This window comes from Zalophus californianus, chromosome 7 (assembly GCF_009762305.2).
Source record: "Zalophus californianus isolate mZalCal1 chromosome 7, mZalCal1.pri.v2, whole genome shotgun sequence".
NCBI classification, from domain to species: Eukaryota; Metazoa; Chordata; class Mammalia; order Carnivora; family Otariidae; genus Zalophus; species Zalophus californianus.
Genome location: NC_045601.1, coordinates 97,347,237 through 97,359,471, shown reverse-complemented (window position 1 = coordinate 97,359,471; position 12,235 = coordinate 97,347,237). Strand labels below are relative to the sequence as shown.

Here is a 12,235-nt window from a genome sequence, read left to right as displayed (position 1 = left end):
TTGGTAAAGGATCTGCAGTGGCTTTATAAATATTTACACCACCCTGAGTTTCACATTTAAGTCTATCCATTCTCTGGGAAGAGTTTCTCATAAAAGTGATATGAAATCCATTGTATAAGAAAATAAAAATGGAATTGGGATGTCTCAAGTATTTTATTGTAATGTTATAATTCCCAGTGAAGGAATTTTGGGGACTTATGGAGACTGGCACAAAGATATTTGGATTTTTCCCTAATTTAATCAATACTTTTCTTGAGCATTTTATCTTTTTTCCCTCTAATAGTTTGGTATTATTTAGCACAGCATACTAATAAATGTTAGTAATGTAGTTAAATTGCACAGATACTTTGTTTTTAATGCATAACCCCTTCTTTCCTGTAATTATTGAGATGAAAATTTAACTATGTTATGTTTCAGTAAAGATACATTTAATTCAGCATATGTCGTAGAAGCTGTTAATTTAACTTACGGGACTCATAGAGAATTCTCTCACTATTGCAATAATGAAAAATTAACTAAAGGGAAAAAATGAAGACTTTAGAAGAAATGATTATTAGTCATATTACATTATGAGGTTAAAAACAAAACCCTAGGTGGACTGAATGTGATGGACATTCTAACAGGCAATTTTCTGCTGCACAAAATAGTACACCAACCACTAACCTGGCCCCAGCAATTAGAGATGGGAAGCATTTAGCCAAGACACCCTGCTGCCGTAGAGTAACCATGAATGGCATCAAGCAGCGATAGTCCTTGTGAAGAAAGGCATGAGTCAAAAAGCAGAAAACAAACAACATTGGGCACAGCATGAGAAGGACCGCAGGTGCCTTGTCCTCATGTTTGGTGATTCATACTTCTATATACTCGGCAATACCAAAAGAACCACTAAGCTCTCAGTTTCCAGTTATCATTCATATCTCAAAGTAAAAGGAATATTGACACACCTATAATAAACCTTGAAAACACTTGCAATTTCAAAAAGAATAGGAATATTTTAGGAATACAACTTTACCATATTTCAGCCAATTCTATTTATAATTAAGCATTTGTGTGTTGACCGCTTCCCATCAAAGTTGGAGGTGGAGTTGATGTGGAAGCTCAGCCTCCCATTTAAATGCAGAAAGCCTGATAAAACACAATTATTAAAAATGTTTAGGGAACCTGATCTGAAGTAAAGAAGGAGAAACTTCTGAATGCCAGAAATGAAATGGGAGTTCCAAGTGGGTGTGTTAAGGAGAAGTTAAAGCTTTGGTGGAACAGAGGTACATGAGAACCCATGTGCCAGGAGCTCAGATTTTAAATTTCACTATTTAGTAAGTCTAAAACTTGTAAGTGAATCCTTTGTGTCCATGCAGGAGCCCAGAAAGCCATACTGGCCATGAAGCATGGACTAGAAAAAGGGTAAAATCCTTCTACCATTTCACCCTACACTTTTGGTTGGTGAAAGAGCCAGCCATCAGAAAATGGGTTCTAAACATCTGGAACTTGAAGATGTGGGGATCTACCACTCTTTTAAGTTGAGGACTATTAAGGTGATGAAATAAAATGGAAGCCAGTGAAACTCCTAGGATTCCCATAAGGACAAAAGTCCAATGTACTGTAGGCATGCTTTCCCAGCCCAGGGCTTCTCAGATACATATAGAAATCACCAGCAAAGTTACCCTGACTGAAGACAAGCTCAAAATAAAAAATCAATAGCCATAAAATGACTAAAGAACATCATGGAGGAGAGGGATGAGGGAGAGTCAGCTGATACAAGAAATGGGAGATTTAGTGATAAGGAATTATAGGAAAATCTGAAATGAATGTATAGCTATATTAAAAATGTTAAAATAGTTAAAAGGAGTTATAGATATTATAAGAAAGATTTGAAAAAGAACCAAGTAGAACTTCTAGAAGTTAAAATAAAGTCCTTAAGACATAAAATTAAATTGTCATGTTGAATGTATTAATAAGCAATTGAAGAAAAATTAGCTACCTGTAAGTTTATATGTGGAAACCATTCAGAATGCAGCATAAAGGGCTAAAAAATATGAAAGGAGATCGATGGAAATTGGGGATGGATTGAGAAGACTAAATATATATTTAACAGAAGCTTCCTAAGAAGAGATGAGACATAATGTGAGAAAGGCAATATTTGAAGAGGTATTCATGGAAGATTTTCCAGAATTGAAGAAAGATATGCATACTCAGAATGAAGGACCAAACCAAATCTCAAAAAAGATGCATAAAAAGAACTCAGTCTCACAACCCTGAGATCATGACCTGAGCTGAAATCAGGAGTCAGACGTTTAACCTACTGAACCACCCAGGTGCCCCACGGAGGAAAGTATTAAACACTACCCAAATGGGAAGACAGACAATCCACCAAGTTAGGACATTTAGACTGACAGCAGTGACAGAAGCCAGAGCCAGTGGGACAGTGTCTTTGAAATGCTGAGAGAAAATAACTATGAACCTAGAATTCTCTGTCCAGTTGAACTCTCATTCAAGAATGAGAATAAAACAAATACATTTTCAGACAATGTCCAAGACAGAAGCATTTGCTTCAGTAAAAAGGAAACTAAATCCAGACGGAAGGAGTGAAGTTCAGGAACCAAGGAGGAAGAAATGATATTAGCCTCCCCTTTAATTGAAAACAGTTTTTAAAACGAAATTGTTTTCTTTCCAAAATCATGAAAATTTTGTTATGCTTTCCTTTGTATATAAAGATACTTTAAGGAAAAATCTGTTATTTGTGTCAATTTGCTGTAAACAAATTTAAATATCCAACAATGCTAGTATGCTCAGGTAAAATGTGCAGTATATACAGAGACTGAAATATTATGTCATCTTGAAGAATATCTGATGTCTTGTGATAGTGCTTCTGTTAAGATGTTAAGGAAAAACAACACATAAAGCATCATATTCACTATTAAATGAGGTGTATAAAAATACATAGGGAAAATATTGTAAGGCAATGTACCAAACATGTTCAAATCATTTTTTGGTGGCATAATGGTATTTTTCCTTTTACCTTATACTTTTCAAAGTCCTACAATGGACATGTATTCTTTAATAATAAAAGAACTTCAAAAAACTTAAAAATATAGATATTTTGTTAAATTAGGAATTTCACTAAATAAACACCATGTTTCTAATTTTGCAGGCTAACCTATCCTCACCATCCTCTACAGTATCCGACAATCAGCTGGTACGTATCCTCTTATTAAGTCATGGACCTACTTTAGAAAATGCTGATCTCTCAAGAGATTTGTCTGACAAAAATTTACTGATTCTTTACTGAAGCTGTGTCGTGGTGGTTTTGCAGCTTACAGACATATATAAAACTGTACATAGACCCTATTTGCTAGGAACTTGACATCTTAGTAGTTGAACTAGAATAATATGGGTGGGGTCAGAAGCAAGATGCTATTGCAATTTAGAGAAGGAGAGTGCTCAATTCCTGATGGGACAGATGCAAAAAGCATTCGAGGGCAGGTCACGTTTGATAGTGTAGGGCAGGTTCTGGGTTTTAGGAAATGAGCAATGGAATATTTCAGACAGGAAGGTTAGCATGTGAATGGTCTAGATCAGTAATGAGTAGTAGAAATATAATGTGAACCATAAATACAAGTCCCATAGGTAATTTAAAATTTTCTAGTAGCCACTTTAAAAAGTAAAAAAACCCCCAAAAAACAAAAAAACAAAATAAAAAAGATAAACATAGGCCACATCAATTTCAAAGATATATTTTATGTAATGATATGTAAATACTCTTTCAAACATATAATCAGTAAAAACTTGAGATATTTTACATTCTTTTTTGGGGCCCGAGTCTTTGAACTATGCTGTGTCTTTTCCATTTACAGCACATCTTGATTCACAGTAACCACATTTCATCAGCTCAACAAGGGGCTACTGGCTACTGTGTTAGCAGAGATGTAGACTCTAGAATCTGTTATTTATAGATGAAAATTTGATTACATAGAATTATTTTTCCTTATAGTGTTTTATATTTTCTATTCTTACAGTGGCCGGCAAATTGAAACCATGAAATAAGTTGCCTAGATATTACTAAAGATTTTCTTTATATCTTTTAATATTTATTGTTTATAATTGTAAATTCCTGAACAATAATCACCTTCAGTATAATTAGAAAAATTTGTAGTAAAGCAGTTTGAGATGTTAAGAAGACAAAAAATCACCGTTTAGTACTGATTTTTTCCCTTTTTAAGCAATTATTTTGGGGTCCATAGCCAACAAGTCATCTTGTCATTATCATGCCAAAATATTTCCATTTGTAATACTGAAAAACCATGAAAAGCCTAGTTTGAGTCTTGCAATAGACTGGTTTAAGCAAACTGCTTGAGTTTGTTGGTGTTTATACATATGGTGTATATATGAGGTGTGTGTGTGTGTGTGTGTGTGTGTGTAATTTTAATGTTTGTTAGTTTAGAATAGTGACTGGCAATATAGTATAGGTGAAAGAATGCTAGAATGGGGGCCAGAAGAACCATCTTTTATTCCTGCTCTGACACTAGCTGACCGTGGGGAAGTCACAAATCTGAAAGTTTGATCCTCAATTTCCTAAATGAGCAATGAGAGCATTCGATTACATACTTTCCAAGCCCTTCTAGCGCTGTGAGTCTATGATTACTAACAGAGCGATGTGAAGAAGTTGCCATGGAAATAAGCATTGCAATAACAATAAAGTTGAATGGTTTCCCAGTGTAGATATGGGAATATTACCACAGCTATTTTAATGAAATATTACCACAGCTATTTTAATATTTAAAATAATGGATATACTTGTTTCTTGAGAGCAATGAGTGACATATATATATATATATATATATATATATATATATGTCAGTTCTTGGCTTGATATTTTAAGAAACTGTTTTAAAGAGGCAAATATATATAATGATTTCGTAAAAAGACATGTTAAAAACAAGTCATTGTAAATGTAATAAATAAACCTTTTCTTGCCTAATAAAAAATTCAGTGAATTCTGAGTTGGTGTTCTTTAGGGAGAAAAAATGCAAAGCATTGCTTTGACTGACTTTAATGATAATTTCTTTGCATTTTCTTTAGACTTTTTCTCTAAAGAATTCAAGGAATATCTTAACCAAGTTTTAAATTAAGTTTTAATCCCCAAATTCCCTTGAGATATAGGTCGGTTTGTGAAGGGATTATTATCAAGCAAGCTAATCGCACAAAAAAAGAACATCTGGATTGATATAATTATTCAATTTAATCACTTTGACTTCTATTTCATGGCATTAACCCTGTATTTCGTTACTGGGGAATGGAATAGAATAGAAATAATTGTAGGCAAGGATGGATTTGCTTCTTTAAGGATTTATGATATTTTTGCTCTTAAGTAATATATGAATAAAATTATAACTTTTCATTTCTATGAATGAATTTCCAGTATTTGTCATCTGAAACTCTCTTCAGAATTAAGTTCTGAATAATTTGAGTGAGAATGCCTTTGAGAAATGAAACTATGTATGTATATGTATGTGCACGTTTGTAACATAAACACATATAGATGCCATATAACAGGTAATTCTGTTACTATATGTTGCTTGAGATAATTAAAAGAGAATAAGAAAAGGCTGATGAAGGAGTTGGGAAATTTGGCCTCTATGGAAGTATGACCTTCATTGGGCACCTCCCGTGTGGGCCCTGTGCTAGCATTTTCCCGTAGCCTGCAAAGTTGTAATCACTTATGAAAGAGGAGGAGACTGGGTAAGGTGATTTCAGGTGTGGAGATTTCACACACAGAGTAGTGTGAATAGCACTACTCTTAGCATAACAAGGGGAGCAAAAGGAAAGGAGGGATCTAGGATATAGGTTGCAACTTCACAAAGCTTTCCTAATTCCTCAGCTGAATCATCCCAACGTTAACAGAGGCTGGTGGGGCCTCTTCTCTTGATGAGAAAATACGTTCAACAAGATGGGTAACCACTGGTCTTCCTTGGGGTAGGTGGGGGAGCCTTGTTTAGAAGACATTTGGCTTTTGCATTTGATATTGAATGCCATTACGAAATGCATTATTTTGGGAGATGGAATACTGAATCTGGAGAGGACAAAACAATAGATTAAAAAAAAATAAGCCACATGGCTATATACAGGTAAAAGCGAAATGCAGCTTACTGGAACACTGTAAAGAAGAGTGGGTAAGCTTTCAGATACTTTGTTCCCAGTTCTGAATGCCAGCTGATGTGTCCTGCTTTGGTGGGGCATGAGTCATTTTTCTGAGGGCCTTGAGGTCACTGTTGTTCAGAAAATGGAGCCCTGAAAGCTTTTGTGGAGAGCTGATGTCTTCTTCAGGCTTAAAGGTGGTTTGTCCTTGACCAGTTTTCCTTGACACAACATTCTTAAGTGCTACGGCACTCATCATATATGCCTCCTAAGGTTTGGGTCATGCTATTGTCTTTTTTTTAACCATTGAAATATTTCAATCCAGTCAATCTGTGTTGTACACATTCCACCAAATGTTTCTTGAGCATTGGGATGTGGTTTATAATAATTGAAATCCTACTTATGTTTATTTTTACACAACCATCATAGTAACTATAATTTTTTTTTAAAAGCATATCAGGTAGGTACTTTCCTGGACAGTATAGATCATTTAGTATCGATATTTATATTATAAATGCAAAAATGGGAAAAAGGAAAGTTTTTTCCCTTTCACATTCATTTTACGTTGTTTTTCCTTTACAAAGTTCTGTCATGCATATTGTAGCAGTCCCATAGCTAATGGGTGGTATAAAAATCTGTTTTTCCCCTCAGTCTTGGCAATTTTGCTCAGCACTGGAGTGTTTTGAAATCTGAGATATTTCTTTGAGGGGAAAAATGCTTACATATTTGCTTCAAGCATATAATATTGTTTGTTGAAAAAGAATGGTAGCTAATAAAGGTTTATTAATTGAAGGAGTGAGTCAGCTAAATAATTTAGAGCATACTGCTTTTGTCAACAATCTTGACTGGTAGATTGTTTTTGAGTTTCTAGGAGCTTGTTGCCACAGAAATTCTAAAATATATATGTATATACATAAAACACTGGGGACTAAAGACAAAACTGAAGCAAATGGGTAAAAGAAACACAGTGGTACTTTCACAAGCTCTTTGGAGCCATCAAATTAGTAGAATTCCTAGCCAAGCTCACAGAGTTTTCTATATCCTGTGTTTGATTACTTTCTTCCTTTTTTATTATACACCTTATTTCTTCAAAAAGATAAAAATAAATCCATGAACACCGAGACCCTGTTCTTTATTTCTTTTCTTCCCTCATCACACCACTGCAGAGCTTATGACTGTCATCAAAGGCAATTAAAAACAGTCCACTAGTTGCAGTTACTAATTTGAGAACGAGGTTGCTCTCAGAAGCCATTATTTTAAGATATTAATAAGGGATTCTCTAGGTCAGTGCTGGCAGTTAATTTTCAACTTTGGTCTCCAGCCAGAGGCAGTACCAACTTGTTGTCATAGAATTATGATTGTAAGTTCCAAAGGACAGAAGCAATGTTTATTTTTACGTGCCCCTGAGTAGCAGTGTTCAAGCATAAGTGTATACTTGTTGAGTTATAAACACAAATTAATAGCAGCCTCAGACCAGTGCCCCGTGTGAGCCATTAAAACCTGCCACCAGCCTCCAGGGACTCCATATACTCTTGGACTTTTTCTTCTTCAAGATTAGCAGTAGGTTTAATTGTGATCTCCATAGTTCCACCCCACTCTCAAATTCTCCAAAAAAAGATGACGTCACTGTCTTTTGGTATTAAAAATTTTATTGCTTATCACCATAAGCAAACAAAGGGAATGACATTTTTTTTTTTTTTTTTTAGTGGAGACGTTTAAAATCTTCTAAGTCCCTAGAGAACTGATCCCTGGCTTTGAATCCTTACATCCGTCAGAGATGGGAACTTCAGCCTCTACTCTTACCTCTGAGGGTGGAACTCACCAACCCACTTTCCTTCTTCTGGTCCTCTCTTGGTAAAAAAACATATGGATCTTCTATCCTGAAGAGTTCTCTCTTCCTGGGTTATACTCAAATAAAAAAGTTAATCGAGAAAAAATAATGGGAGACCCTAAGCTGGCAAGTAATACTCCTTGAGGCCTCCATATTGGATAATAGCCAGCATCCTGGGCTGCTTCTGCCTGTCAATTAATTTATCCATTCTTCAATTATTTATTCAGCACCTTCTAAGTTCCAGGCACAGTTCTAGGTGTTGGAGATACAACAGTGAACGAAGCAATCATCCCTGGCCTCACAAAGCTTACATTTTAGTGGAGAAAGCAAAACAATAAACACACAAACAAATGTCAGATTGTGATAAGTTCTATGGAAAAAAATGAGAGAGGCAAGGGGCTGTCAGCATTCCAGGAAGAAAAAAGTTCTGGAGAAAGTGAAGAACCCAAGTACAAACTCCCAAGGGAAAGAGCATCATAGTGTCTGTGCTAGGGTGGAGAGAGTGAGGGCGTGAGTGGGACAGTAGCAGCAGATAAGATTGGGAAGGGAGAGGCTCGTTGGGCATCAGAAAGATTAGGTCAGTTAGCACTTGGGTAGGCATTGCCTTACAGGCATGGCGAAGGTTTTGGCTTTCCCTCTAAGTGAGAAAGAGAGGCATTCGAGTGCTCTGAGAGGAGTCAAGTGACGTGACTTGACTCCTAGTGTGATTATTCTGTGGTTTACTTGACTGAATTGCCAGTCCTCTGAGAATAAGTGCTATAGACACTACAGTTCCTGACATAGACTAGGTCCAACTGGCGAAATGGCTCCAGAGAGTGTCTAATAGACGTGTGCTTCAGAGATCCAAAACAATGGTTGTTTTGTCTTTGAAGCACTTCAAGGATGTCTTTCATCCAGTGCAGGTCAGTTCTCAGTAGGTTCATCATGACGAATTGAAATTTGCCATTTAGAGAACCTTTTTGTTAGTCTTTCTGTGCTTTTTTGTGTTAACTGTGGGAGTTATTGCCTCTTTCTATTTCTCCATTTAGGCTGGTAAGAAAATTATGGAGTTGCTTTTCCTGGAATCATAAGAATAGCATTTGTGGGTATTAGTCATGAGTCTAGCTGGATTTATGGATTCTACAGCAGATAAAAATGAAAGAAGAGCCAGTTTGGGCTAGTTTAGTTGCTGCAATGACAATCTTATAGGAGTTCACTTTAACAGACTCTTCTAACTTAATTCACCTAATTTCCTTTGTTTTTGTTTAGACACAAACTTAGCCAATTAGATTTGCCAGAATTAGAGAACAAAAGTCTACTTGAAGTTTGAAGATATCAGGTGGCTATGTGCAAGGATGCAATGTAGATTAGAAACCAATAAAAGATTGTTTCTTCTAAAGCCTCTCTTTTCGTCTGGAGGTAGAAGCTCAAGGTTGAACAGATGTCTCTAAAATGGCAGACCGAGGAAAATCTATCTTTAGGTGGGTGGCACAATGTTTAAATGGAATGAGTTCTAGTTGAGTGCACATGAATCACCTAAGGGTTTTGTTAGAACTCGGATTATGATTTGGTAGGTCTGGGTAGGGCCTGAGATCTGGCACTCCCTACAGGTTCTCAAGTGACACTGATGGTGCTGGTTTACATAGCCCATTCTGAGTGGCAAGGCGCTAAAAGACATCTTCTTATTTGGATAGATCCATTAGTTGACACTGTGTTGCAATTTAGACTTCAACAAATGTAGATTACATAACCATTTGACATCAGTAACGGGTATTAGGAAGAGCAGAGAAGAAGTTAACTAATATTCCAGGAGAGTCTCGTGTGTACCAGCAACAGCACCAGTTGCTTTACTTAGGCTATTTTATGGATGTTCTAAAAGGCACCTTGGGACACTTGTTTGGGTGATGGATTTGAATATGCAGAAACAAGGCTTATGTAAAAACTCTGTATGGTATGATACCTGAGAGAACAGAAATGTAAATAATAAAATGTGCCATTACTCATTATTAAAAGACCTAATCATGGACAATTATAATCCTTTAGCAGAACATCCAGACAGGTTGAACAGCTTTTTCAAGGTAATACAGTCTATTAACACTCTTGCAAAAATTAAAATCTGTATCCTTGATGCTTTCCTCCCAGCAACATCATGCTGTTTTTTTGCGAGTGTATTTTTAACCAAGTCCAAAGAGAGACATCAGTACAAATTTTGATGTCTCGGCCATGCAAACCACAGAGTCCTTTACAAGGTAGGATGTGGTGTAGGGTGCATATGTGTATGTGTGTAGGTGAATGGAAGATGTATGGATGTGTATATTGAATAGGAAAACATCACGTCCTGTGGTGTTTTAGGAGTGCTCTTTTGGCAGGAACATTTATGCCATGCTTAAGGAAAGAAAAACTGGATTTTGTAAGACTAGTAAAAAAAGGGTAAAATGATACCAAATGAAGTAACAATGGCCAACATCAAGGATGTGGCAATGCACAGTAGAAATATAACAGAAGCAATGAATTTAAAAAGAATCAAAAATATAAAAATACTGGGGCTTTGTTATTGATTGGACAGAGGAAATTATAGAGGTAAGTATTTAAAAATGATTTTAAATTTCTGTCTATGCTGTTTGTCTCTGCGGTAGGCATAGGAGTAGTTAAAATCATGGGCTTGATGATTAGATTGGAACTGGATTTAAATGTTGACTTCTTCATATATTAACTGCATGACTTTGGTGTGCGACTTCTTCTCTCTAAGCCTCTCATAGGGTTGTTCATAGGGTATCGAGGAGATAATCTAAAATATAGAATATAGAGCCTGATCACATATAGATAAGACATAGAAGCTGGATCTACAGGAGAATGATAGTGTCATTATCTGCAGTGAGTCTCCAAGGATTTTGAAGTTGATTTCAAAGCATGTGAAATGGTATGAGCAAGGTGCAGAGGCTGCCACAATCATGATTTGTCCCTGTACCATGGTTTATGGAGAGTGCATGAGGTTCAGAATTGGACCACCAGTGTTTGATTTCCAGTTTGACCATACTGACTAAATACTGAGAGATATTTAGGTGTGGAGGTTATGGTTAAAGTTCATAGATTGGGAAATATGAACATTGTCAAAGGCAAACTATGCCTAGTCTTCTTTTGTTTAGAGTTGGCTTCCATGTCTATAAAATACTCTTGAGTGACAACAAGTGAAGGTGCAGAAAAAATAGGACTGGAGGAAGAGGTGATAAATAGAGTGTGAGAATCAGGGCAACTATACCAAGGCCAACTAGGTGAACTAGAATGAGGAAGACTCAGAGACTTCAGGCAGACCAAGCCTACGGACAAAAACCAAGAAAAGAGCATGCGGGACATCTGATAGAGTAGAGGAAATAGGGAAAGAATTATTGTCAAATTATCAGACAACCATCAAATTCAGGAAATTCATAGGAACTAAGGAGCATAAAGGCCGTAACAAAAACAAACATGAAACATCAGTAACAAATTCTGATACTGAATATCCAGAAGAGTCTCTTTGCTGGTCTCTCTCAAGAGAGAAGATCTGAGTGAAAGTCTCCAGGCGAGGATAACCCAAATCATCAGCCTGCTAGCAATACAAGGGTCAGGTAATCCTGTTGCTCTGCCAGAGGGATTCTCTTAGCATATCAAGTGTTCTGGGTCAGATTTCTCCTCTCTGCTTTCATCTTTTTGCATACTGCCACCAAACTTAGCTTCTAAAGCTCCATGTTGGTTTTAGAACCTGGTAGGCCCTGAGTACTAGAGTTGTTGTATTGATTTCCTACCACACAAAGGAGCAGGAGAGAAGGAGAAGGTACAGGAGTTGGAGAAGGAAAGGGAAATGAAACAGAAAATCAAATGGAAAAGAGAGACAGGAAATCTGGACAACTTAGGATCATGACCCAAATGTCAGGCATCTCCCTTATTATAGGTGGTTGTAGAAATCAGTAGCTGCCTACGCTTTGTTCTTGTGTTGAGTTTACTGGAGGGATACTGCTCTCATAGGTATACTCAACTGTGCAACTTCATGCATAATTGGATGTCACTTGCTCATTTTTCCCTCTTGGGAGAAATCAGTGTTTCTTAAGTGGGAGATATTTCTTAGCATGGGGAAGATAGAGACTTTTCTCACTCTGTACTTCCCCAGTTGGCATAAATATGAAAGACAACTGGGAAAATATCGATTGAAAAAAGTATTGCAGAGTGGCATTTATTCAAGCCTCAAAATATATCAGGTGGTTTATAGAGCAGAGAGATAGATGTAGTCCCTTAAGGCTTAAGTTGTGAGTATCAGCA

At 36.5% G+C, this 12,235-nt stretch overlaps 1 protein-coding gene across 10 annotated transcripts in view; it reads left to right on the top strand.

Moving 5' to 3' along the window:
• LOC113927670 (muscular LMNA interacting protein) overlaps nucleotides 1-12,235 on the top strand; it is a 239,815-nt gene that overhangs the window by 178,922 nt on the left and 48,658 nt on the right. For all 10 annotated transcript variants that reach the window (XR_003521705.2, XM_027603681.2, XM_027603686.2 and 7 more), the window contains one exon: nucleotides 3,149-3,193. Coding sequence is in view for 9 of the 10 variants with exons in the window: in XM_027603681.2 (XP_027459482.1) it covers nucleotides 3,149-3,193 (45 nt within the window). In the remaining variant the exon portion in view is untranslated. The remainder of the gene's footprint in view (nucleotides 1-3,148; nucleotides 3,194-12,235) is intronic.